The sequence below is a fragment of the Electrophorus electricus genome, chromosome 19, assembly GCF_013358815.1.
Source record: "Electrophorus electricus isolate fEleEle1 chromosome 19, fEleEle1.pri, whole genome shotgun sequence".
NCBI lineage: Eukaryota > Metazoa > Chordata > Actinopteri > Gymnotiformes > Gymnotidae > Electrophorus > Electrophorus electricus.
Genome location: NC_049553.1, coordinates 6,897,304 through 6,923,055, shown reverse-complemented (window position 1 = coordinate 6,923,055; position 25,752 = coordinate 6,897,304). Strand labels below are relative to the sequence as shown.

The 25,752-nt window shown below is 43.0% G+C and overlaps 4 protein-coding genes across 12 annotated transcripts in view; 2 read left to right on the top strand and 2 right to left on the bottom strand.

Annotated features, from left to right (window-relative positions):
* slc7a7 (solute carrier family 7 member 7) overlaps positions 1-1,532 on the top strand; it is a 9,458-nt gene extending 7,926 nt beyond the window's left edge. For all 4 annotated transcript variants that reach the window (XM_027003809.2, XM_027003811.2, XM_027003810.2 and 1 more), the window contains 5 exons: positions 1-80; positions 208-304; positions 684-833; positions 1,002-1,185; positions 1,291-1,532. The exon at positions 1-80 is cut by the window's left edge and continues 24 nt beyond it. In XM_027003809.2, the coding sequence (XP_026859610.2) occupies positions 1-80; positions 208-304; positions 684-833; positions 1,002-1,185; positions 1,291-1,370 (591 nt within the window). In that variant the 3' untranslated portion in view covers positions 1,371-1,532. The remainder of the gene's footprint in view (positions 81-207; positions 305-683; positions 834-1,001; positions 1,186-1,290) is intronic.
* Positions 1,533-1,646: 114 nt separating this feature from the next.
* On the bottom strand, positions 1,647-6,021 carry oxa1l (OXA1L mitochondrial inner membrane protein). Its single transcript, XM_027003812.2, has 10 exons — positions 5,902-6,021; positions 4,650-4,772; positions 4,163-4,454; positions 3,781-3,924; positions 3,572-3,657; positions 3,291-3,455; positions 3,065-3,169; positions 2,819-2,981; positions 2,377-2,457; positions 1,647-2,278 (listed from the first exon to the last, which is right to left on the bottom strand). The coding sequence occupies exons 1-10, from the start codon at positions 6,010-6,012 to the stop codon at positions 2,142-2,144; spliced, it is 1,407 nt and encodes a 468-aa protein (XP_026859613.2). The 5' UTR covers positions 6,013-6,021; the 3' UTR covers positions 1,647-2,141.
* A 2,458-nt stretch (positions 6,022-8,479) lies between these two features.
* casp23 (caspase 23, apoptosis-related cysteine peptidase) lies at positions 8,480-14,009 on the top strand. The gene is made up of 12 exons (XM_027003826.2): positions 8,480-8,516; positions 8,795-9,001; positions 9,228-9,287; positions 9,846-9,913; positions 10,065-10,238; positions 10,399-10,578; positions 12,523-12,597; positions 12,680-12,859; positions 13,012-13,243; positions 13,390-13,494; positions 13,663-13,772; positions 13,875-14,009. The coding sequence occupies exons 2-12, from the start codon at positions 8,926-8,928 to the stop codon at positions 13,980-13,982; spliced, it is 1,368 nt and encodes a 455-aa protein (XP_026859627.2). The 5' UTR covers positions 8,480-8,516; positions 8,795-8,925; the 3' UTR covers positions 13,983-14,009.
* Positions 14,010-14,785: 776 nt separating this feature from the next.
* LOC118240091 (proline-rich protein 36) lies at positions 14,786-25,605 on the bottom strand. 6 transcript variants are annotated; one of them, XM_035519760.1, is made up of 13 exons: positions 25,296-25,605; positions 24,424-24,534; positions 24,029-24,162; positions 23,887-23,957; positions 23,653-23,775; positions 23,442-23,537; positions 23,112-23,240; positions 22,590-22,718; positions 22,489-22,511; positions 22,343-22,377; positions 15,994-21,904; positions 15,262-15,380; positions 14,786-14,823 (listed from the first exon to the last, which is right to left on the bottom strand). In XM_035519760.1, exons 1-11 carry the CDS (start codon positions 25,310-25,312, stop codon positions 16,209-16,211), a joined length of 6,564 nt encoding a protein of 2,187 aa, XP_035375653.1. In that variant the 5' UTR covers positions 25,313-25,605; the 3' UTR covers positions 14,786-14,823; positions 15,262-15,380; positions 15,994-16,208. The 6 variants fall into 6 exon arrangements, with proteins under 6 accessions (XP_035375653.1, XP_035375655.1, XP_035375657.1 ...); XM_035519762.1 differs by having other exon boundaries at positions 15,262-17,083; positions 17,369-21,904; XM_035519764.1 differs by having other exon boundaries at positions 15,262-18,043; positions 18,329-21,904.
* Between the last annotated feature and the right edge of the window lie 147 nt (positions 25,606-25,752).

Here is a 25,752-nt window from a genome sequence, read left to right as displayed (position 1 = left end):
GTGTTTAACTGGACAATCCCACTTGCTGTCGCCCTCTCCTGCTTTGGGGGATTAAATGCGTCCATCTTGGCTGCCTCAAGGTGAGTGTAAGACTACTTGCATACAAATAGTACAAAATATTCCATCACCACCACCACTATCATCATCATCAATAGAATCATCCTGTGCTACTGTGTCTGATGTGTCATGTGCATGTGATTTCTCCAGGCTGTTCTTCGTGGGCTCCAGAGAGGGCCACCTGCCTGACTACTTGTGCATGATCCACGTTAGCCGCTTCACCCCTATCCCTGCCCTGCTCTTCAATGTCAGTCATCTTCCAAACGAAACTGCCTGAATGTGTGTGTGCATGTGTATGAAAACAGAGAAACTGAAACATAAACTAGAGCCACAATATTTCTATGAGCCCAGTCCTGCATGTATTCTCAGACATGCCTGACATAATGTCACAGTTTGCCTGCCCATTATCATGTTCATGTTTCCCAATAATTCCCAGTAACATGTCCAGTGATTTTCACATCAACTCTCCAAAGAGGCACTTGTGAGTGCATGGCTGAGTCATGCACTGTGTTGGCACTTGTGAATACATACCTGAGTCATGTGTTGACACTTGTGAGTACATGGCTGAGTCATGTGTTGGCACGTGTGAATACATGGCTGTCATGCAGTTTCGTTCTGTTTGACAGGGTGCCATGGCTCTGGTGTACCTTTGTGTGGAGGACATCTTTAAACTGATTAACTACTACAGTTTCAGCTACTGGTTCTTTGTGGGTCTGTCCATTCTGGGCCAGCTGTACCTGCGCTGGAAACAGCCAGACAGACCACGCCCACTCAAGGTAGAGCTGCAGTCTAACCTCAGTCTCTTTCATTTAATTAGCATATTCAGTCATCACATGACCAATATTTGGAAATTATATTTCATTCACTAATGATTGCAAGTTATTGATGAGTTATCATTGTGAAGTATTACATATTTTACATCTCATTCTTTCTCCCTTTCTCAGCTCACTATTGTCTTCCCAATCATTTTCTGCCTTTGCACCATCTTCCTTGTGGTGGTCCCACTTTATAGTGATACCATTAACTCCTTGATTGGCATTGGAATTGCCCTATCAGCTGTCCCCGTCTACTTCTTATGCTGCCACACCCCGGCCTCCCGTAGGCCGGTGTGGGTTCGCAGGTTCATTGGTAAGACACGCTCGTTTTTATTAAATTCATTAATTGAACAAGTTATCACTTAATTTCATGACGTTTTTCTCATTTTTAATCTATCTTTCATTTTCAAATTTTCAGCAACATCTGGATTGCTAATTCAGAAGGTTTGCTACTGTGTGCTGACTGAAATGGACACAGATGAAGGGAAAACGGAGTAAAAAGGGACATCAAATAACTGTTGAAAAGATTTGACCCTGAATCCGTCAGCACTACGATCTCTCACAACAGCCAGTGATGCTACCTGACAGATGTTATAAACTCTTTGGGCACCTTCTCACTTGTACTAATTATTCTATATATTAAAATACATTTTAAAAGAAGTCTGGCTAGCGGGGCCTTCCTGGTGACCCGATGCCCTGCAGTTTGGCTCCAACTCCAATAAACCAGATAACACCAGAACTGCATGCTAAAAAATTCACATTGTCTGAAACAGGTACTCTTCGAAATTCAGTGTACCTGTTTAATGAATGTGAGTCCAAGTGTTCATGCAGCTGTTTAAGAGTATACATATATGTTAAACCAGCTACCAAAGATTCCACAAGGAAAAAAAACACTGCACTGTTAAAAGGCTCAACTACAGTACTCTTACAATGCAATACCTAGGATGTTGGAGGAAAGCTAAACAAAATTTACACTTTACTTATGGTAGAATGGAAGAACATATGTCCCTAGTTTCCCACTTAGAATCTGAGATCAAACCAAAGTAAATGAGGGCATGTTTAGTTTATATTTATGTATTATAGATAGACATGGAATGACACCAACCTGAAATCTATAATAAAGTGATCAGTTTCATGTTTAATGATAATGCATTTAATATGATCACTTTTGCACCCAATACTCAGTTGTCCCTGGACTCCACTTCAACAGTGTCTTAAAAATAAATATTTACAACATTGTTAGACTATAAACTGTTTGCTTGGTAGCTGTCAGCCAATCGTCTCCTCCCAGGGCCTCTTCTTCCCAGAACTCTGCTTGGATACGTGCTTGGGACTGGCCAATTTTGCTGTTGACATGGGTGCTGATTGCTGCAGGGGATTGTGGGTGAAGGTTTGCTTCAGTGGACCTGAAAAAGGAATTATAGAATTTGGAGATAGTGGAAAGAAATACAGTAAACACACACACACACACACACACACACACACCAGAATTTAAAAGACTCACCCTTGGCTGCGTTGTCAAGGTGTCTCTGAATCTTCCTTTCTCTCTCCTCCAGCTGATGAGCCAGCTGGACATTTTTCCAACCTATAAGAAACCAGTTAGAAGAAAATGTTAATATGAAAAACAGATAGTGAACCACATATTCACTAGTAGTACATCAGGTATCAGTGAATAGTTGCTTAAAATTGCATTAGTTCTGTTGAATCTATAGTGAAATATAACATTTACTGCCAATGTCAACAAGTTGTTTAGTTTATGTTTGGATGCGGCTTTGCAGAGAGCCTTTTTGTTTACTTTATGAGTAGCGGTATGCTGTGTTCCTGTACAATCTTAAATGCAATAACATATGGTATTTATTTCTCCCCATTTGGTGAAAATGTATAAAAGATATGCTGCTCCCCCCCCCCCAAAAAAACCACTTCACATGGTACCAAGCAGTGCAGACCTTTCCTGACGCTGTCGATGAATCCCTCGTTGGCAGGGAGGGCTGAGGAGGGGTGAGCGATGCGTTTGGGGATATGAAGCTTCTCCCTCACTGCAGGATGTCTCAGCAAGGCCACTTGACCCAGTGAGAAAAGGTTTGAGGTCAGCCAGTATGTAAACACAGCCTAGGAGAGAAGATAGAATTGGGTATTAGATGACAAAATGGAACGAGTGAGAGAGAGAGAGAAAGAGAGTGTGAATGACTGACCGTAGGGAAATTAATAGTCATTGGTAAGATGATAAATGGCATGACTCTGAAGACAGTCTTCATCGCTCTGAGATTTGGGTTGTCTATACCAGACTCTGCACCCAACTAAAATGTGGAAGGTGGATCAGAGAGGCAGATATAGTGTTAAATGTGAAATGAACACATTAAAAATGTATCAGACCTTCTTGGTTATAATTCAAAACGAATGCTCATTCGCTGACAGTACCTCCAGGATGGCAAACATAGTCCCAGTGACAGCAATTGGTAGGATATAAAATGGATCTGCTGCTGTAAGGTCTGTGAACCACCACAGTCCTCCAGTCTGCAGACTGGGCACAGGAAGATAGGCCATCTTACGCAAAGCAATGAAGAAGGAAATGAAGACTGGTGCCTGAAAAGAAGAGAATATATTATCATAGACAAAAGAACGTGAAGCAGCAGAAAATGATCACCAGCCTGTTGTTTCTAACATCAGCACATCTGAAACAGGAATAATTCTATACTGACCTGCACCAGAGGCACCAGGAAGCCCCGGACAGGGTTTACGTTATGTTTCTTCTGGAACATCATCAGGTCAGAATATGCCTTTGAGACTGGAAGGGAGAGAAGCACATAGATGTGACTAGTATTGAAAATACCACTGATCAAGTTGACTGGATATGGAAGGAGATACTACAGGTTAAGAAGAAAAGTGACAAAGAGAATCAGGTACTGACACTCAAACTTGTTGCCACTCTGCTTGGCCTCATTCATGCGATTGGTGAGTTTAGTCATCTGTGGCAGAACGTTGTTCAGTTTGGCTGCTTCCCTCTGGCCCTTCACAATGACGGGGAACACTGCACAGCGAGCTATGATGGTACCTGTACCCAAATCGGGCAAAATAAAGGTATTACATAAAGGTTACATAAAGGTATTATGTACTGAAAAATGGCCTGCCTACTCTGAAATGCTGAGTTAAACAAATGAACAAATGTCTACACACAGGTACGTATAATTATATTACATATTATTTTATGTATATTAATATATATTATGTAATATGTACATGCAATATATATGTATATTATTACATATTAATTGTTATATTATAATGCTTACCTGCAACAATAGCACCCCACCAGGGTAACCCAACACTGATGTGCATGAATTCCAATATGTTCTCAATCAGGCCCACAGGAGTATAGTTGCCTAGGCCCAATTCTGATAAGCTGAGATCTGCTCCTGCCCCCTGGAGGACATCCGCTGCCATGACAGGGGTCTCAGACACTTGTTCTGGGACTGGCTGTGTGATGATTTGGTTGGGCTCAGTGACAGGGACAGGTACTGGAGCAGACACTGATACTGAGGTATCTGCTGTTGAACTAGTAAGCGATCCTGTTTCACCTGTTGCCTGAAAATAAGCAACAAACAAGAAGCAGAATAAAATTATGTTTAAAAATGAGCTTTAGAAAGTAAATCATAAGATTATAATTTGGTGATTTATTTATTTATTGCCTTTCACTCTCATAATAGCAAAACAAGATTAACAAGAAGAGTGAAAATCCAGTAAAACGTGTAATATTTCAATGAGGCCACAGTTACGCACCTGTGAGCTGTGATGGCGCACAGCCACAGCACTTGCCAATAGTAATTGTGGATGGTCATGATACCTAAACAGAGCCTGTACAAAAGGACCTCTACTTCCTCTGACTGTATGAAGGTGCGATCTCTGTAGAACATAGCACCAAGCGGTGAGGGTCAAAATAAAAAAGGGATTAGAAGGGTGCTCTCCATGCAAACATACAAAGACAGCATGTGCAAATGCAAACACACCCACGCACAACTAAGGATATTCCTAAATAAAAAAACAAAGGTGACCAGGATTTTTTTAAAAAGAAGATAAATGTAATTGTAAATAACCAAGTGGCTTGGTGAACAAATCACTGAAATTTTCAGTCCCTGGCTAGGAAACTCCCCAGATCTCAATCCCACTGAGAACCTCTTGTCAGTCCTCAAAAAGAGGGTGGACAAACAAATACACAGAAACTTTGATCAACTTCTAGCACTGATTAGGCAAGAATGGGTTACCATCAGTCAAGATTTTGCCCAGAAGCTGATATCTAGCATGCCAAGGCCAATTGCAGAAGTCTTTAAATAGAAATGGTCAACACTGTAAATATTAAGCCTTTGTGTAACTGAATGTTTGTCAATAAAAAGTTATGAAATGCTTATAATTGTATTTAACTATACCCTATAAACATCTGATAAAAAAAATCGAGGCAGTGAACTTTGTGAAAATGTGTCAGTCTCAAAACCTTTGTCCCCGAGTGTACCTATTAACGCATGTAAATACAGAACATGGTTGAAGTTGCACGGTTTATGTACCACAAAACACAACAACTTTCACAACAACGTTGAATATTCTGACGAACAGTTCTAGTTATTTTTTTCTATTAAGATAATAAGATAGATCGATTATCTTTGAAGTCCTTTGCTTGGCAGAACCGAAGTAGTCAGCTAGGCAGCAATGCTAGCCATTTATTTAAGACAGCAAGCTAACGTTAGCACATCTACATTAGCAATTCCGACTTGGTCGCCGTACTGTGCAAAACAACAACAGGGTCTATTCGGTAATGCCGCTGGTGGCTTTATGAAAAATTATGCTGTTGTGACCTGCAAGAGTTTGCTTTCGTGCCCTAATGTTCAGAGCAAAGCCCTCTGCCATTGAGCGTGATGAGGGACGGCCACCTAGCTAGCACGTCCGACAATGACTTTGAAACTACGTAGACGTGGGAGCTATTAATGCGAGTCCTAGCACACAAAACATAATTCTATTACAGATCATTAACTTGACCAACCCCATTCAGCGTCGATGCAGCTGGCAGCGTCGAAACACTCAAGATACTTGTCTGATTAAAGAAATAAGTTGTTAGACAACCATGAACCACTCTGCCCCTGAGCGCAGCCATGTTGAAGAGAACAACGCAGTACAGTAAATGTGAAAGGACAAACTTGTTTGGAGATTTGCGTTATTCAGTTCAGTTCTGTCAAACAGTTCTATGTCCCTTGTTCGGACTTACGATATACGTATAGTCCACTTCGTTTTAATACAATGCATAATAAAATTAATTTAAGATGCAATACATGGTTCTATAAGGATTTATCATTCAATGATGGGATTCTATTATATAAAACAGAATGCAAGATCAGTTCACCCACCTCATTCATATGCCCCATAATTCAAGTAGCCTAGTACATTAACTTATATTTGATTTTATACGGAAGAATTATTTTTCCTGAGAACCCCCCCCCCCCCCCACCCCCAAAAAAAAAAGTGGCATATTAATTTGCTATAAATAGGCCAATACATTTACATTTAGTTTATGGACAACCTTTTTTAAAGGCAGGTGACCATCTTAAAAATAATGTCCATGCTTTGTAGACGCCTTTTTAATCAGTTTACTTTAATGGTGATATTCACATTTGTAAATCCAATGTGTGCTGTGCATTTTTCCAAGTAAAATATAAAACCAGACTATTTAGTTGCATCAGATATTTTTGATCAGGGGCACATTTCACAATATCTGGATAGTTGCACTAAATAAAACATGTACTGTTACATGTACACCACTGTTACATGTTGTCAAAGTTGGCCCCTCCTAGCATCCCTGTCTCCATGATTTCTCTGTCTCATGTTGTTGTTTCTTTTTCTCCATTCCTGTTCCAGTCCTTGGTTTGATTTTTGCTGTTCTCATGATTTGCACCTGTGCCTTGTTTAACTCTTATTACTTCATGTAATTAAACCCTGCCTTTTTTATCTGTTTTTTGCTGGTTATTGCAATTCTAGCTGTTTGTTAATTCAAGCCCCTGGTTGTGTAGCTCCAGCCTTTGTGTGTGATTCCTAGTCTGTATGTAATATCCTAGCCCTTGTTTGTTATTTGTGATTCCTAGCTGTTGTTTGTTTTCGCTTCTTTGTTATAGCCTGCATACCCTATTTTGTCTTGGTGTGCATTTGTTTGTGAAGATGTCTTCCCAGACTCTCCATATTGGTAAATTGACCCTGGACTGTGACTACGACTATAATTACAGATTTGCCCTTAATAAATCTTTCTCTTCTCAGTGTGCGCATCTGCCTCGCAATCACTCCACAATACAGACGTTTTGTTTCCTGTTTTCCCTGTTCCATGGCTTCAGAGTAACTGACAATTCTGACAGAAGTTCTGCTTTGTGAAATGCTCCCCATTTTTGTCTCTTTACACACACAGTGGTAGTTGGATGGACTTTTCTGGGGTTGCTTCGGTATCAGGATTGTCTGGGCTTCAGTTAGCACTTGTTTCTAAAGTCTTCATCCTGGTTAGTGGCCCCTCCTCAGTGCTGGGATGATTTTGATCTTTTTCCCATTCAGCTGATTTTCAGGACTTTCCTCACTCTTTGTTGGTATTCAGCTATTGCTGCTTTCCTTGTGGCCTTACTTCCCAAGTGATGTGATATGATGATATTGTGATAGCAGTTAACACTGAGATTACATTGGGCTACTAGTTGTTTCGATGTTAGGCTAGATGTTGGGTTTCAAAGCATCCAACTTCCCTCATTCTCTGCATATACCCCCTCACACTGGGATTGCTTGCATAGTACCATTCCAACAGCTATTTATTCTCCACTCTCATCCATGTCGTCTATGAGTACCTTGCATTTGTATTTGTTCCAGTAGTCCACTTTTCATCATCTTCCATCTGCTGATGGGCCTTGTTGAGCCACGTGACATCCAAGACAGTGTGACTCTCTTGTTTAGAACTTTCATATTGTTAATGAGGAGCATTTCCTGTGACCCAGTTTTGCAGAGAAGCTAAAGGTAATGTATCTTTCCTGTGTACTATTTTTTACCCTCCCTTCATTTAAAATCATACATTTTGAATATGCAAGGGTTCCTTCTTTAAATAATAATGTAAATTAAGAAATTAGGAAAAATAGGTTGTTTCTCACAATGACAACTATGCTTAAAGTGTTTAGCGGAATGACAATAAAATCCACAAATGAATCCATGAACACCAATCCTATAAATTTAAATGGCTACCCCTGCAAAATTGTTTGCTGGCAGAGATATATTATCTATGAAGAAGGGAGGCGAGACAGGATGCAGAAGCGAGTCGTCGTTTTTACGAACACAGACGTTTTAATACACACAAGTAAAATGAAACAGAAATACGAAAAACACTCAGCGATAGCAGGGCGCGCGCGCGCGCACACACACACACACACACACACACACGCACACACACACACACACAAAAAAAACACGACTTCACACGGATATGGGGACGAGTCTTGGAGAAGGGATTCGTACCGTGATATTAGCCTATTGACATTTCCAAAGATTAATATCTTTACCACAACCGTGTCTTTCTTGAGATCAGATGGGATTATCATTGTGTCAGCCACGCCATCTTCCCTTTATGAGTACCTAATCAATTTGGTAAGAAAAAAAAGAAGTAACTCGATGGTGTCACCTATATTACTTTAATATGTATTATATGACGATGTCGGACAAAACAGTGTCAAACAAGATATTTGATTAGATGGAAATGTGATGTAGTAATTTGGTAGCAGGGAAAATGCAGTTCACCGTAACAGTTTCTTGCGTATTGTATGTTTCAACACATTTTTGACCCTGTGGGTCTTATCATTATATCTGCTTGTCGGAGGGATATAGTTAAGATTTTGCTGTGACGTCCCTTTCTTGCTCCCTTGCAGTAAAACGCCGGCACGGAAGCTACTGAGCTGTATTGTTCAGGGCGCAACAGAAAGGAACGCATATAGCAAAGTGTTTTCTCCTCAGAAGTGGTCGGAGTGAAGAACTAAATCCTGCTGTTAACTTACTAAAAATGTCAGGGCTTGAAGAAAAGGACAACTGCTCAGAAGATGCAACACCTTTATCCCTTTTAAGCTTAAATAAATTAAGTAAGTTCCTTTTTTTTTTTTTACAAATTAACTATGTAAGATCCTAAATTCATTAATTGGATTTTTAATAGTGTATAAATTGGTTATTATATTGTGGATTACACAAGACATTAAAGAACTAGAAAGATGAAATAACATTTTACCGTAAACAAGGGACCAGGAAGAGAAACTGAAAGTACCTTTAGGTAAATGTCCTCAGGAAATATTTAACTTTATCAAATTTTAGGAATCTCGAAACTTGAACGGAATGAAAAATCGGACGACTGCCCAGAACGAGTGGAAGTCGGTAAGTTAGTAGCTGGTTTGTGTGTGTGTGTGCGCGTGTGGCAGCATTATAGTAAAATTAGTGTACTCAGTGTACACCCAAACTGTAGTGTCACTTAACTTCATCAGCTTCACATGAACATACGAAATAATTCACAGAATCAAAATATCCTGGAATAGCAGCATAGTAGTAAAGCAGGATTCAAAATGAATAAGATAATTGTAATCCACTCTTATTAAGGTCAGTTCCTAAACTGCATTAGTTGGACTTGCTACAAGGCCTTTTAATTCTCTCTTTTTTGGAAAAAAAAAACAACAAAAAAACAACTTTGAAAGAGTTCCACATTGCAGATATTTTACTGCATATTTGCTTCTGATAACGTGCTTCACCTTCAAAGGTTTGGATGTCATTTGTATGACTGTTGTGTAAGTAATACACAAGAATGCAATGATGTAAAATAACATTAACCAAGGATCAAATTGAGATATCTCTACTCTTAACATAGGCTAAGTACTTAGCCTATAAAACAAACAGCTATAATGTACATTTACATTAATTAACTGGAAGTTTTTTTGTCAGTTGTTCCATGTGGTCATAAAATGCCATTAGACTACTTGATAGCATGGTGCAAATGCTATCTTAAACAGGTATGTCCATTTCCTATTTATTTAATATTTGTACAATATTTGCAGTTTGTATTTAATATAAAGGCATCCCATTTAATTTGAGACATTTTGCAATATACTACATATATTTATAAATCGTGCCTTGTTCTAAAACATTGCTTCTGTATTTTAGGCAAAGACTAAATTCACCTGCCCAACATTTGATATGGAGAAAAAGGAAGCCTGTTCAGCAAAATTTTCTTACAAAGAATTGTGTCAGTTTGCTGCCCTACCTCCAAGGATAAAGGAAGTTTTTGAAGAGAGACTTGGTGCACTAACTGCTGCAAAATTCTGTGAATATAAAATTGTAAGAACATTTTGCTTACATTCCCTAATAAACAATATTTAATATATTACTGAAAACATAGAGGTAAAAGAATATCATATTAATTTTCTCTACATTTTATGGATTATACCCGGTTTCTTTTGCATCAGCCTGATCCTATCTTTACTTGTACCACAATCAGTGTCCAGGATGCCAGTCCTATGTGGAGAGAGACCATAAGACAAACCTGTGTGTGCACTGCACCATCTGCACTGCCGCTAAGGGACGTACCTATGAGTTCTGCTGGAACTGCCGGAAGGAGTGGAAGGGACAAGTGCACACTGCCATGTGCTGTGGTAATAGCAGCTGTGAAAAGATAGAGGTATTCCTCTATGAATACACTCATCACTAAACCATTTTATTATATGCACTTTGTACCTACAATACCTGGACCTTTGATTAGACACACTGCTTTTTTTTAGAATGTACAATTGCATACTGTAGCTGTTTACTGTTGGCATGCTATTGATATAGCCCATGTTGGAAAGCACAGCCCTTTAGAAAACTACTGCCCCATTCCTCACGTTCCAGTTTCTCATGACCTCTACTGATCAGATACTTGGGTGGTAAATGCTCAATACAGCATCAACAGCAAAATGGTAGTGGTATGTCTCTGGGTTGTAATGAAGGTGTATGAACTCAGTATGAAGGCATTAGTTAAACAATACTTCACAAAGTGTGATAAGTTTTATATAGTGAGGCGTGTAGAGTATTCAGGTGAGGCCGATTGGCATTGCCATGGCTGGACCTGTAGTCACTGAGTGTTAGGGGTTGAGCTACATGATGACGTGACATAGGTGATAAGCTGATACAAGTTTACAAGTCACATCAGTGTAGTTTTTCATTCAGTTAAGTTCATTTGAATTTGACTTGCATGCCACATTTGACAGCATATATAAAAGAGGCTTTACAGAAATCTTGGCCTAGAGCCCAATGAACAAGCTGATGGTAAATCTTCAGAGTTTAGAAAAGCCTTATTCAAAAGCCAAACCTATCCCGAGTAACATCACATCAAGCAGGGCAGCATCATATTAAACAGGGTAACAGCTTGTCGGGCAGGATAACATCAGGGAAGCAGGGTTACATCAGACAGGGTAACACTTCAGGGTCTTGTACTGGCATCACATCCGACACTATGATCATGTGTGTAGCTTGACCGAGAAACAATTCAGACTGTTAGCTATGTTTGGAGCATGTATTACTTAGAATATGGACTAATTATATAATAATAAGAACTCCTGTAGGTTTTACAGTTGGACTAAAAAGGAATAAACAGAAGGTCGTGTAGGCACTCCTATAGCTTATCTTGTAGCATTGGTGAGGGGTTTGCTTCCACAAAGTGTATGTACCGATAAATATGTGAGTTGCTCTAGACTAGAGGGTCTGCCAAATGCCATAAATATAAGTGAGCAGGTATGAGGCACCCTGAGACATTGTTCCCCTCCAACAATGACAAACTTATTAGCACCAAAATCCCAATTAAACATGATCATTTATGTTCCTGAAACCTCAGATATGTACTTTTTTTAAGCAAGACTCTAAACAGATTTAGACTTTGATTTAATTGCAGCTGTCTCCTGAACACTGGCAAAAAGAATATTCCCTAGCTGGGGAACCTTGTAGGAAGGTGCTCTGCCCTCCTGCTAAAATTTTCAGAATTCCAGGTATGAATGAAGAGCCAGCATTTCTAGTCGAAGCATGAGTAGTGTATCAAAATAGGCCATAGGTCACTGTGATATAGTGTCATGTCACGGAACACTCCCCTTCCCACTGTTCACATAGTACGGCCTGCCACATGTATTGGGAATTCAGATTATCTCATTTGTAACCACGGCCATGTTGTTTTCACACACCTGCATATGGTTTATTGTTGTAATGTTTGTATGTATTTAAACCCCTGTTGGTGTGTGCATGTTCGTCTTTATTCGTGATCCTGGTTGCTATGTCACTATTCGTACTGCACATCATGTACCTGTACATGATTCTGTGTTCAACATTGCTTGTATTCACCTTGCCTGTTCCGTATGAGTGCCACTGTGTTCATCACTGTTAAAAACTACAATTTCCAGTGAACATACAGTAGCTTGTACAAATACAGAATCATTAGAAGACTTCTAATGCAGTTCATGCATTCTTGTTTTTTTGCCAAATGTAATGTACATTGTACATGGAAGAGTGTTGAGGCACACGTGATAGGTACACAATAAAAGGTACACTATGCAATGAAACTGTGCAATCTAATTAGAAATCTTTTATTATTTTTCAGCCCTCTCAAGCTAAATGTGATTCTTTAAAGTTGTGTCAACCTGCATTCAAGACACAGAAGCTTAATACAGAGCAGGTACTAAGTCATAACCACAGCATACATTTATGCTCATGCTACAGCGACAGTGTTTTGATGACTATATGCATTTTCTACCCAGATTTATGAAACAAAGGCAAAATCCAGTGACAGAAAGCGACTGGCTATGATAATCAACAACGTTAAATTCAGACGCAAAGATTTTTATCGGTGTGGATCAGAGAAGGATGAAGAGAGTATGAGGATTCTACTTGAGGGCTTAGGTTATCATGTAATCATACTGAACAACCTGTCTGCAGAGGTATGCTTCAAAAAAACAAATGTCCTGTTCTCTTTTGCACATACTTTGCATTGCTCATGTATTGTGCTCACATATTTATATGTAAGAATCGCTGTAAATAGTCAGTGATACATTGTATGCAATAAAAAATGTTTGGCGTATCACATTTGCAGGGAATGAAGGCTGCTTTTGGCAACTTCTCACAGTGCAATGAACACAGATATTCAGACAGCACCTTTGTTGTGATTATGTCCCATGGTGGACCTGATGGGATTTGTGGGATTTATGCTGAAGATGAAGAAGATATCTTCCCAGTTGAGAAAATTTTCCAATACCTTGACTCTGAGAACTGCCCGGGCCTAATAGGCAAGCCAAAAATCATTCTCATTCAAGCCTGCAGAGGAGGTAGAATCACTTAACATCATTACAAGTACCTTAATCAAAGCGCTTGTGTGAAACAATTCCTTAGTATACTGCATACTTCATTTGATATTTTTATTGTATTAATGAATGTGACTGTGTGGAACTAATATAAATCATTATTTTCCCAGATAAGAAAGGTTATGTTTGGGTACATGATAGCAGAATACCTAAAAGTAATGGAATAAAGCAACACAGAGAGAAAGACTTCGCCTGCCTCAGATCCTGCACACCAGGTTATACACAATGGCTGACAACACTACTCAACATTACATTGTTCATGCTTTCCAAAATTTTAGTGAATGCAGATGCTGCTAACATTTATTCCTGTCTGCCATACATTTTTATTGTTTCTGTACTGAATGATTGTTAATTATATTCTCAACCATGTGTTCTCATTACAGACACTGTATCCAACAGGAATGGAATGACAGGCTCAGTCTTCATCCAAATCCTTGTAAAAATATTCAGTGGACATGCTCATGAAGATGACATCATGGAGCTGTTCAGAAAGGCATGTTTGTTTTGAGCTAAATCACTCCTGTTGAATATTAGTATACAATGGCACCGAATTCTAAATGTCAAATTAAAAAAAAAAATCTTTTGTCCCCTACAGGTTTTATATTGGTTTGAAAATGAAGCAGAGAAAGTAGAATGTTACCAAATGCCATGCTTGGAGAGAACAACTCTTTCAAAGAAATTTTATCTGTTTCCTGGACTTTGAGGCTAGAACTTAGCTTGCCTCTACAGCCAAAATGATACCTTTGCCAGTGCCACAGAAGACATTTTTAAAACTGTGATCCAAGCTACTTCCCCAGAGATCACTGGGAAATGATGGCTCCTTATTCTGGACACTGTAGCAACCTCAACAGCACCAACCCTAGAACTGAGGGTTCACTCAGAATATGAACATTATATGACCCTCCATGTGAACTTATCATACCTATAGGATATAAAATTATGTAATTGTCAGGTGACATTTTGCTTTGTGCATGTAAAGCTTGCACTTAGGTGCTTGAAGAATGCAATATTGTTACAACCCTGTCTAGGCTGGGAGGCCATAACCAAATAGTTTACAGCAAAGATCAAGTGTATTTATAAGTTTTGGTGTTCAAAGATAATAAACTGGTGCAATTCCATCAGGAGTGACCAAGGCCAACCAAACAAACATAAACCACACTAGAAACAAAAAGACGATGGACTAAGCTAACAAAAATAAACAGACAATGACTATACTGACTACACTGTTAGAAACAAAGGTAAACCCACACCCAAACAAAATGGCAGCCACTCCCTACTGCCAGTGTGTAACTATATGCAAGAGAATATGTATACAAGAAACATATATTATCAAGCAATCAAACAAGCAAGGGGCAAATCCAAAGTCATACACACAAAATCTAGCAAATACAAGCGCAAAATGCAGCAACAAGTCAAAACCAGCAACATCAAACTCTCCTACAATGAGCCGTTTGGCTCTTCCTCTTCCTTTTATATGGTCCTCTGCTCACCGCAAAACCTGGTGTGGATCAGGATGGGGGAAACCGGAGAGGCAGAGGCAAAACCTGGAACACAGAATACAGACTATAAATGTACTGTAATGTAAATGATCCACAGTAGCTTGATTAGATGGCAATCTTCCAAAGTTTAGACAGCTTTGTATTGGACCAGTATTTCTCATAGCGCTCTTGGCATAAAGCAGTATCAGTACTACTTGTTGTTCCAGGACCATGTAACAACTCCAGGCCCATGTAACTGTAACAACTTGGGGTTTCTTATAAAAAGCCATCCAATGTAAATTAAAAGTCTAAAAAAGACCCCATCAAAAGAACCTACTACTAGTGTTGAGTACAAGCTCATAAATTCATATCTAAAAGAATTAAGTTACATGGTGTTTAGTACGAGCTCATAAAACACTTAAAACAGAACCCACAACAGGCTGTGTATCTACCGTGTCCAAGTGGAGTCTATCACTCAAGACACCACGGGGCACCAGCACATACCTGACGAGTGTATCTGACTTGTAGTTGACAAATCTGTCAACCAGTCTTCTCAGTCCTGACAGGAATCAACAAATCAACAAAATCAACCTCTTGTCACTGCTCCAGTCGCAATAGACAACCTGCAAAAAAACCCAAAAAACTAAAGAAATAGACACACATAACAAACTCAATATGGTGGTGGCTGTACCAGTATGGGTTTCAATAAAGTCTCACACATGTATCCCAGCGTCCTCATTTGTGTTGCCAGCACAGTTTCCAGCCAGTTTTTTTTTTTTTTTCATCTGGGTTTTTTCTTTTGAGAGCTTCCTAATTAGTTAATAGGATAGTGTTCAATTTCTTGTCCAAATGACCTGCTAATTATCTTATTCCATATAACCTGATGATGCTATTTTATCTATTCAGAGAACATTTTATCCTTACTACTTATTTTATTTCATGTTTATTTTATTACACAATCAATTCATACAGTTAATATTAACATTAAAAGCAAAAATTAAAAATTGAAATTGTCTTCAACAATTTATAAGATACAAAATGGCTAATAATAGTAGTAGTAGTAACCTTAAGGAACTCAGCAGATGGGAAAAAACTAAATATGGAGCAGCAATATACAGAACAGGTTCATTATACATTTCATAAATTTACTTGTTGAATTTGGTGGAGATCAGTTCCTCCTAATATGGAAGAACTGATCTTCACCATGGTGAAAATGCACACAAAACATTTTCTTACCGACCAATAATTCCCTTAGGGTTATTTTTGCAGAAATAATGAGTTTTACAAATTTCAAAATTTGCACTCTAAATTAGACTGTCATAGGTGTAGTATGGCCAGTGGCAATGAAGGTGAAGGCCATCCAAGGAGGCAGCAGTGAAGTTAGGGCCTTCCAGAGAGGTGAAGGTGCGATCCTAGGTGTGAGGCATGGAGAGGCAAGGCCTCCCATGGCACTAGGATGGTGCCCCCATGTAAGCACGATGCAGCACAGGAGATGAAGTGCCTTCAGGAGTGTAGGACACACAGGATACAGCAGGGCTTGCTTCTAGAGGAGGAGTGTCTTCATGAGAGCAGTGAGCACTGACTGCAACAGGGCCTGCTTCTGTAGGAGGAACTCCTGCAGGCAAGTATGGTACACAAGATGCAGCTGGGCCTGTGTCTGGAGAGGAAGTGCCTTCAGGGGTGCAGGGTGTATAGGAAGCAGCAGGGCCTGCTTCTAAAGGTGGAGTGCCTTCAGGAGCACAGGGTGCAGCAGGGTCTGCTTCCGAAGGAGAAGCTTCCACAGGCGAGCATGGCACACAAGACACATTTGGGCCTGCATCTGGACAGGAAGTGCCTTCGGGAGTGTAGGATGCAGCAGGATGCAGGATGCCTGCTTTTGTACGAGGAGTATCCACAGGAGAGCATGGTGTGCACGACACAGCAGGGCCTGTGTCTAGAGGAGGAGCACCCTCAGGAGCGCAGGGCATGCGCAATGCAGCAGGGCCTGCTTCTAGAGGAGGAATGCCTTCAGGAACGCAGGACACACAGGATACAGCAGAGCCTGCTTCTAGAGGAGGAGTGTCTTCAGGAGTGCAGTGAGCACTGGCTGCAACAGGGCCTGCTTCTGTAGGAGGAATGTCCACAGGAGAGTATGGTGTGCATGACACAGTAGGGCCTATGTCTAGAGGAGGAGCACCCTCAGGAGCGCAGGGCACACACAATGCAGCAGGGCCTGCTTCTAGAGGAGGAGCTTCTGCAGGCGAGCATGGTGTGCACGCTGCAGCTGGGCCTGTGTTTGGAGAGGAAGTGCCCTCAGGAGCGCAGGAGACACAGGATACAGCAGAGCCTGCTTCTAGAGGAAGAGTGTCTTCAGGAGCGCAGTGAGCACTGGCTGCAACAGGGCCTGCTTCTTTAGGAGGAATGTGCACAGGAGAGTATGGTGTGCATGACACAGCAGGGCCTATGTCTAGAGGAGGAGCACCCTCAGGAGCGCAGGGCACACACAATGCAGCAGGGCCTGCTTCTAGAGGAGGAGCTTCTGCAGGCGGGCATGGTGTGCACGCTGCAGCTGGGTCTGTGTTTGGAGAGGAAGTGCCCTCAGGAGCGCAGGAGACACAGGATACAGCAGAGCCTGCTTCTAGAGGAGGAGTGTCTTCAGGAGCACAGGGCGTATAGGAAGCAGCAGGGCCTGCTTCTAAAGGTGGAGTGCCTTCAGGAGCACAGGGTGCAGCAGGGTCTGCTTCCGAAGGAGAAGCTTCCACAGGCGAGCATGGCACACAAGACACATTTGGGCCTGCATCTGGACAGGAAGTGCCTTCGGGAGTGTAGGATGCAGCAGGATGCAGGATGCCTGCTTTTGTAAGAGGAGTATCCACAGGAGAGCATGGTGTGCACGACACAGCAGGGCCTGTGTCTAGAGGAGGAGCACCCTCAGGAGCGCAGGGCATGCGCAATGCAGCAGGGCCTGCTTCTAGAGGAGGAATGCCTTCAGGAACGCAGGACACACAGGATACAGCAGAGCCTGCTTCTAGAGGAGGAGTGTCTTCAGGAGTGCAGTGAGCACTGGCTGCAACAGGGCCTGCTTCTGTAGGAGGAATGTCCACAGGAGAGTATGGTGTGCATGACACAGTAGGGCCTATGTCTAGAGGAGGAGCACCCTCAGGAGCGCAGGGCACACACAATGCAGCAGGGCCTGCTTCTAGAGGAGGAGCTTCTGCAGGCGAGCATGGTGTGCACGCTGCAGCTGGGCCTGTGTTTGGAGAGGAAGTGCCCTCAGGAGCGCAGGAGACACAGGATACAGCAGAGCCTGCTTCTAGAGGAAGAGTGTCTTCAGGAGCGCAGTGAGCACTGGCTGCAACAGGGCCTGCTTCTTTAGGAGGAATGTGCACAGGAGAGTATGGTGTGCATGACACAGCAGGGCCTATGTCTAGAGGAGGAGCACCCTCAGGAGCGCAGGGCACACACAATGCAGCAGGGCCTGCTTCTAGAGGAGGAGCTTCTGCAGGCGGGCATGGTGTGCACGCTGCAGCTGGGTCTGTGTTTGGAGAGGAAGTGCCCTCAGGAGCGCAGGAGACACAGGATACAGCAGAGCCTGCTTCTAGAGGAGGAGTGTCTTCAGGAGCACAGGGCGTATAGGAAGCAGCAGGGCCTGCTTCTAAAGGTGGAGTGCCTTCAGGAGCACAGGGTGCAGCAGGGTCTGCTTCCGAAGGAGAAGCTTCCACAGGCGAGCATGGCACACAAGACACATTTGGGCCTGCATCTGGACAGGAAGTGCCTTCGGGAGTGTAGGATGCAGCAGGATGCAGGATGCCTGCTTTTGTACGAGGAGTATCCACAGGAGAGCATGGTGTGCACGACACAGCAGGGCCTGTGTCTAGAGGAGGAGCACCCTCAGGAGCGCAGGGCATGCGCAATGCAGCAGGGCCTGCTTCTAGAGGAGGAATGCCTTCAGGAACGCAGGACACACAGGATACAGCAGAGCCTGCTTCTAGAGGAGGAGTGTCTTCAGGAGTGCAGTGAGCACTGGCTGCAACAGGGCCTGCTTCTGTAGGAGGAATGTCCACAGGAGAGTATGGTGTGCATGACACAGTAGGGCCTATGTCTAGAGGAGGAGCACCCTCAGGAGCGCAGGGCACACACAATGCAGCAGGGCCTGCTTCTAGAGGAGGAGCTTCTGCAGGCGAGCATGGTGTGCACGCTGCAGCTGGGCCTGTGTTTGGAGAGGAAGTGCCCTCAGGAGCGCAGGAGACACAGGATACAGCAGAGCCTGCTTCTAGAGGAGGAGTGTCTTCAGGAGTGCAGTGAGCACTGGCTGCAACAGGGCCTGCTTCTTTAGGAGGAATGTGCACAGGAGAGTATGGTGTGCATGACACAGCAGGGCCTATGTCTAGAGGAGGAGCACCCTCAGGAGCGCAGGGCACACACAATGCAGCAGGGCCTGCTTCTAGAGGAGGAGCTTCTGCAGGCGGGCATGGTGTGCACGCTGCAGCTGGGTCTGTGTTTGGAGAGGAAGTGCCCTCAGGAGCGCAGGAGACACAGGATACAGCAGAGCCTGCTTCTAGAGGAGGAGTGTCTTCAGGAGCACAGGGCGTATAGGAAGCAGCAGGGCCTGCTTCTAAAGGTGGAGTGCCCTCAGGAGCGCAGGGTGCAGCAGGGTCTGCTTCCGAAGGAGAAGCTTCCACAGGCAAGCATGGCACACAAGACACATTTGGGCCTGCATCTGGACAGGAAGTGCCTTCGGGAGTGTAGGATGCAGCAGGATGCAGGATGCCTGCTTTTGTACGAGGAGTATCCACAGGAGAGCATGGTGTGCACGACACAGCAGGGCCTGTGTCTAGAGGAGGAGCACCCTCAGGAGCGCAGGGCATGCGCAATGCAGCAGGGCCTGCTTCTAGAGGAGGAATGCCTTCAGGAACGCAGGACACACAGGATACAGCAGAGCCTGCTTCTAGAGGAGGAGTGTCTTCAGGAGTGCAGTGAGCACTGGCTGCAACAGGGCCTGCTTCTGTAGGAGGAATGTCCACAGGAGAGTATGGTGTGCATGACACAGTAGGGCCTATGTCTAGAGGAGGAGCACCCTCAGGAGCGCAGGGCACACACAATGCAGCAGGGCCTGCTTCTAGAGGAGGAGCTTCTGCAGGCGAGCATGGTGTGCACGCTGCAGCTGGGCCTGTGTTTGGAGAGGAAGTGCCCTCAGGAGCGCAGGAGACACAGGATACAGCAGAGCCTGCTTCTAGAGGAAGAGTGTCTTCAGGAGCGCAGTGAGCACTGGCTGCAACAGGGCCTGCTTCTTTAGGAGGAATGTGCACAGGAGAGTATGGTGTGCATGACACAGCAGGGCCTATGTCTAGAGGAGGAGCACCCTCAGGAGCGCAGGGCACACACAATGCAGCAGGGCCTGCTTCTAGAGGAGGAGCTTCTGCAGGCGGGCATGGTGTGCACGCTGCAGCTGGGTCTGTGTTTGGAGAGGAAGTGCCCTCAGGAGCGCAGGAGACACAGGATACAGCAGAGCCTGCTTCTAGAGGAGGAGTGTCTTCAGGAGCACAGGGCGTATAGGAAGCAGCAGGGCCTGCTTCTAAAGGTGGAGTGCCCTCAGGAGCGCAGGGTGCAGCAGGGTCTGCTTCCGAAGGAGAAGCTTCCACAGGCAAGCATGGCACACAAGACACATTTGGGCCTGCATCTGGACAGGAAGTGCCTTCGGGAGTGTAGGATGCAGCAGGATGCAGGATGCCTGCTTTTGTACGAGGAGTATCCACAGGAGAGCATGGTGTGCACGACACAGCAGGGCCTGTGTCTAGAGGAGGAGCACCCTCAGGAGCGCAGGGCATGCGCAATGCAGCAGGGCCTGCTTCTAGAGGAGGAATGCCTTCAGGAACGCAGGACACACGGGATACAGCAGAGCCTGCTTCTAGAGGAAGAGTGTTTTCAGGAGTGCAGTGAGCACTGGCTGCAACAGGGCCTGCTTCTTTAGGAGGAATGTCCACAGGAGAGTATGGTGTGCATGACACAGCAGGGCCTATGTCTAGAGGAGGAGCACCCTCAGGAGCACAGGGCACACACAATGCAGCAGGGCCTGCTTCTAGAGGAGGAGCTTCTGCAGGCGGGCATGGTGTGCACGCTGCAGCTGGGTCTGTGTTTGGAGAGGAAGTGCCCTCAGGAGCGCAGGAGACACAGGATACAGCAGAGCCTGCTTCTAGAGGAGGAGTGTCTTCAGGAGCACAGGGCGTATAGGAAGCAGCAGGGCCTGCTTCTAAAGGTGGCGTGCCCTCAGGAGCGCAGGGTGCAGCAGGGTCTGCTTCCGAAGAAGAAGCTTCCACAGGCAAGCATGGCACACAAGACACATTTGGGCCTGCATCTGGACAGGAAGTGCCTTCGGGAGTGTAGGATGCAGCAGGATGCAGGATGCCTGCTTTTGTACGAGGAGTATCCACAGGAGAGCATGGTGTGCATGACACAGCAGGGCCTGTGTCTAGAGGAGGAGCACCCTCAGGAGCACAGGGCACGTGCAATGCAGCAGGACCTGCTTCTAGAGGAGGAGCTTCTGCAGGCGGGCATGGTGTGCATGCTGCAGCTGGGCCTGTGTTTGGAGAGGAAGTGCCCTCAGGAGTGCAGGAGACACAGGATACAGCAGAGCCTGCTTCTAGAGGAGGAGTGTTTTCAGGAGTGCAGTGAGCACTGGCTGCAACAGGGCCTGCTTCTGTAGGAGGAATGTCCACAGGAGAGTATGGTGTGCATGACACAGCAGGGCCTGTGTCTAGAGGAGGAGCACCCTCAGGAGCGCAGGGCACACACAATGCAGCAGGGCCTCTTTCTAGAGGAGGAGTGTCTTCAGGAGCACAGTGAGCACAGGGTATAACAGGGCCTGCTTCTGTAGGAGGAGCTTCTGCAGGCGAGCATGGTGTGCACGATGCAGCTGGGCCTGTGTCTAGAGAGGAAGTGCCCTCAAGAGTGCAGGAGACACAGAATACAGCATGGCCTGCTTCTAGAGGAGGAGTGTCTTCAGGAGTGCAGTGAGCACTGGCTGCAACAGGGCCTGCTTCTGTAGGAGGAATGTCCACATGAGAGTATGGTGTGCATGACACAGCAGGGCCTGTGTCTAGAGGAGGAGCACCCTCAGGAGCGCAGATCACACTGGACGCAGCAGGGCCTGCGTCTGTGGGAGGTGCACCTGCAGGAGAGCAGAGCATACAGTGGTCTTTCTCAGGCCCATCAGGTTCTCCAACCATACTCTCAACATGCACAACTGGCACAGGAGAGAGAGAAAGAGCCAGTTAGAAGAACTCCGAGGTGTCCCCCTGGGCCAATGAGACCACCGTCTCGAGAGGACCAGTCAACCCAAGGAGGATCTGACCCAGGAGCCCCTAGCCCCCTGCCCAAGAGGCAGGGAGTGTGACACCTACTTGACCTGACACTGATGTGGGGAGAAGGGTAAAAATATAATATCAAACCTAAATTTGTTTGCTCTCAAGCAAACAAAATAATCATTGTTTTTCAACATATTTTCTAACATGTTTTTATACTTGCATTCAAAATGTACATGTATTTCAGCATAATAAAGAGTTCTCATCATTCTGTATAACAAAAGGAGGATAAACCGCTTACATACTTTTTCTGTACATCAGTAAATAGGCCAGCCGCGAGCTGCAAAATTAAAAATATACAGAGATCTATGCAGTGAAATTTAGTAAAAAGTAATCCATATTCATAATATTCATAAGAATGTAAAGCATGGATATAATGCATTGTACTCACTGTTTGAGGGAGTTCTTTGAATCCTGTTGGGGGAAAGTTCACAAGATGTTGCAAACCACAGAAAACCAAAAAGATACAATCACAAGAATCACTGCAATTACCTTTGTAACAGAAGAGTCATCAAAGCAGTACCACATGTCATCCTCAAATGACTTGATGATAGCATTATAGTGACCTGAACTATATCCCCCATTGTGGTTAATAACTGCATAAAGAACATATTCACAATCCTGAGCAGAAAAAAAAAGATCAGTTTCAGAAACTGCAGACAAATGCATATTAAGAGGAATTAATTAATGTGTAACGAGGAAGGAAGGATCCCTGTACTAAGTATCTTTATTAAGGCTAATCCAACAGTGTGGACACACTGGGGAATCTATGAAGTGAGGCAATAAAAAGCAAAAGGGTCAAATGCTACAAGGAAACCAGAAAACAGGAAGCTTGCACTGGAATAGTAAAACAGATCAGTGGTGAATGTATGCAGCAAAAATAAGCCTATGATAAGATAAAAATAAAGTGAAGCATCATGTGCAGGAATCTTATGACATTATGGATATGCAAATACTATTTTATTTGATGGACGTCTCAGCATATCTGGGATGAGTGTGGGTTGGAAAACATACTTCAATGTCTATACTCAGGGGAATATCCATGGGACAGCCATTCTTCACATGCCTCATCTCCACAAAGTCATAGTCAAACCTCTTCAAGTGCAGAGTTAGGATAGTAGGAAACTCCTCTATTTCATTCCACTAAAAGTAATAAAGATATCAAACAAAAGCCAAACATAGGGAGCTATTACATTAGATACAATAAGTTGAATTGCAATAGACAGACTAAAGCCCTAAGTGACTAACTGAAGGATTTCTGCATGGTCTAATTTCAGCATGTAATAAGCCTTCCTTACATTGACTAACCAGGAAAGTACATTTTCTCGTGTGACAATTACTCACAGTCTCTGTTTCTGTTTTTTGGTCACATTCGTCACAATACAACCAGTTGTCTTCATCTAACTTTGAATGTTTGAAAAACGCTTCCAGTCCCTGTCTCTGTAATAAGTGAAAGTTGTAAACAACAGTTTAATATAACACAAATAGATTATGTTAGTAAGGCAGCGTCTGGCTTATTCCACTGAATATATAAAGCACAGTAAAGTCTTCTTACCACAGTGTACAATTCATCATGCCCAGCCTCTATGGCTAAAGGGACTGTGATGAAGGGATACCTCTCTTGAAATACATGGCCATTTAGACATTTACTTCTGTTACTCATTTTCCCTTCAAAGTCCTGAGAAATGTAGTACATGTGTCATCAGTCTCATTGCAGTACTGTGCAAATCATATAGGGGTGCTTTTACGTGTGTGAGCATAGCTTGTGTTTTTAAGTGTGTAAGCCTACCTTGTTCACTTGTGGCCCAACTGCTTTTAAGATTTTCTGAAAGTATTCCACTGCGTCTTGCTGTTCATAAACTAAAAAGAGTGTAATGTTAGTAGTAATGTAGAGAACAGATACGTAGTTTAAAACACTGAAAGTGACTCACCACTTCTAATGCACAGGCTATGAGTTATCTCCTCAGTAGTGCCATTAACCACTTGTAGGTTCTCAAAGAGTTTTTGTAGTTGTGTCAACAGATCATCACTTTGTTGAATAAAGAACCTTGGACCTTGCTTAAAACTGACATGAAAACAACAATAGCAATTTATTATTAGATGTTTTCAACAACTAATTATAGTTCAGCACATTCATTTACATTGTTTTCTCGCAAATGTAGTGGGGTTCTTACAAAGTAAGATGCACTCAGATAAAAGTGACAAAGTTGTCAATTTATCAGTATAAAGTGTTAAGTTTGAAAACTTTATTCAAAAAAATCAAAGAAAATACATTTCACAGCAAGAGAAATGGCAAGAATTAAGGTACACTAATAAGAAATGGTACCTCTCTATAGCTTTTCTGAACTCTTTGGTCATGAAGAGACACTGCAGCACACTGTTCAGGTAGCAGGTAGCACCCTGATTTTTCAACCCATGGTATCGCTTTTCAACGTGTCTGGGTAAAAATATAAAAAATAATCTTCAAAAGATAAATTGTTACTATTTACAACTAAATTATTATCTATTTAGTCTTTAAATAACAGTTAAATTGAATGTTAAAATACGTGACATCTGACAATAAACTCATAAACTCCAATAGTATTATGTCCTTGACACATATTGCTGCAGCCAAAACACTAAATGGAGCTCACTGCTTTTGACTGTACAGCATTCAGCAATGAAAAATGTTCAACTACAGTGAGGTTTATGCGTACTTGGAAAGATAAAAATGTACTTTTTCTATTCCAGATTTAAAAGGAAAAATAACCGTTCTTTTTGTGATATGAGCACTGCTAGGTTTTCACATTGTTAACAGAACTGAGTCTAAATAAATATTCTCACAAGAAGAGTGGGACAGTACTTTTCCTCCAGAAAGATACAGAAACTATTCAAATGAATTAAAATATAGGCTACCCTTCCATGAGAAGATTAAAAACAATTTACTAGCTTTATGTCAGCTGCTTGCTAAATTGCAACACATTGATTTTGAAGTTACAGTTCAGAGTGGTAGGTTTAATTGTGTATTGGGTCAAGGGGACCATCGTTTTTGGAAAATTTTGATTTAGATTTTACATTTAAAGTCTGCTGTATATTAAAAAGCATCAAAGAAGAGCGTCATTCTCATTCCACAATTACTCCAAATCCACAGGTACAACGCCAAAACAAGCAGAATTGTGTCATTGTCCAAATATGGACTGCAGTATATGCTATTCCTACCTTATTTGGTGGTTCATTGCTGAAAAGTCTGTTTCACAGTTTCTCAGAAGGTTTCCATAACAGGTAACGGAATCTCGCTGGCACTTACAATATTACTAGAAATATTCCCTAAAATGTTTGATAACATGTAACGTTAACTATGCCAAAGAAGGAAGATATAGAGTAAGCCTATATGTATATCGTCGAAAAATGAATCAGTTTTAGTTTCACTTGTTCACTCGGTGACATCAAACTGGTTTACTTTCACTCAGCAAGTCTCAATCGCACTTGTCCACTGCTACTACATTACCTCCAACATCTTGAGTTCTAACGCCAGTAAAGCTGGCGTTTAAAATGGCCACTGCAGTCTAAATTCAAAATATTGGCGAGAGTTGTCAGCCCCGCCCCCTCGTTCTCAGACTCGACGCTCCCGTGAATGGCAGGTTGAGGACATGCAGAAGCTAAACACACCGCAGCA

What these genes read in the sequence shown, in the direction of transcription:
- oxa1l (XM_027003812.2), bottom strand. Translation starts at nt 6,012, where the DNA reads ATGGCTGCGCTCAGGGGCAGAGTGGTTCATGGTTGTCTAACAACTTAT. An exon ending in TGCGCCATCACAGCTCACAG is followed by an intron (nt 4,455 to 4,649) that starts GTGCGTAACTGT and finishes GCTTATTTTCAG; the next exon opens with GCAACAGGTGAAACAGGATC. An exon ending in CTATGTTTGCCATCCTGGAG is followed by an intron (nt 3,170 to 3,290) that starts GTACTGTCAGCG and finishes TCCACATTTTAG; the next exon opens with TTGGGTGCAGAGTCTGGTAT.
- casp23 (XM_027003826.2), top strand. Translation starts at nt 8,926, where the DNA reads ATGTCAGGGCTTGAAGAAAAGGACAACTGCTCAGAAGATGCAACACCT. An exon ending in GCAAATGCTATCTTAAACAG is followed by an intron (nt 9,914 to 10,064) that starts GTATGTCCATTT and finishes TCTGTATTTTAG; the next exon opens with GCAAAGACTAAATTCACCTG. An exon ending in TGAACAACCTGTCTGCAGAG is followed by an intron (nt 12,860 to 13,011) that starts GTATGCTTCAAA and finishes TCACATTTGCAG; the next exon opens with GGAATGAAGGCTGCTTTTGG.
- LOC118240091 (XM_035519759.1), bottom strand. An exon ending in TAGCCTGTGCATTAGAAGTG is followed by an intron (nt 23,958 to 24,028) that starts GTGAGTCACTTT and finishes CACTCTTTTTAG; the next exon opens with TTTATGAACAGCAAGACGCA. An exon ending in AAAAAACAGAAACAGAGACT is followed by an intron (nt 23,241 to 23,441) that starts GTGAGTAATTGT and finishes TATTACTTTTAG; the next exon opens with TGGAATGAAATAGAGGAGTT.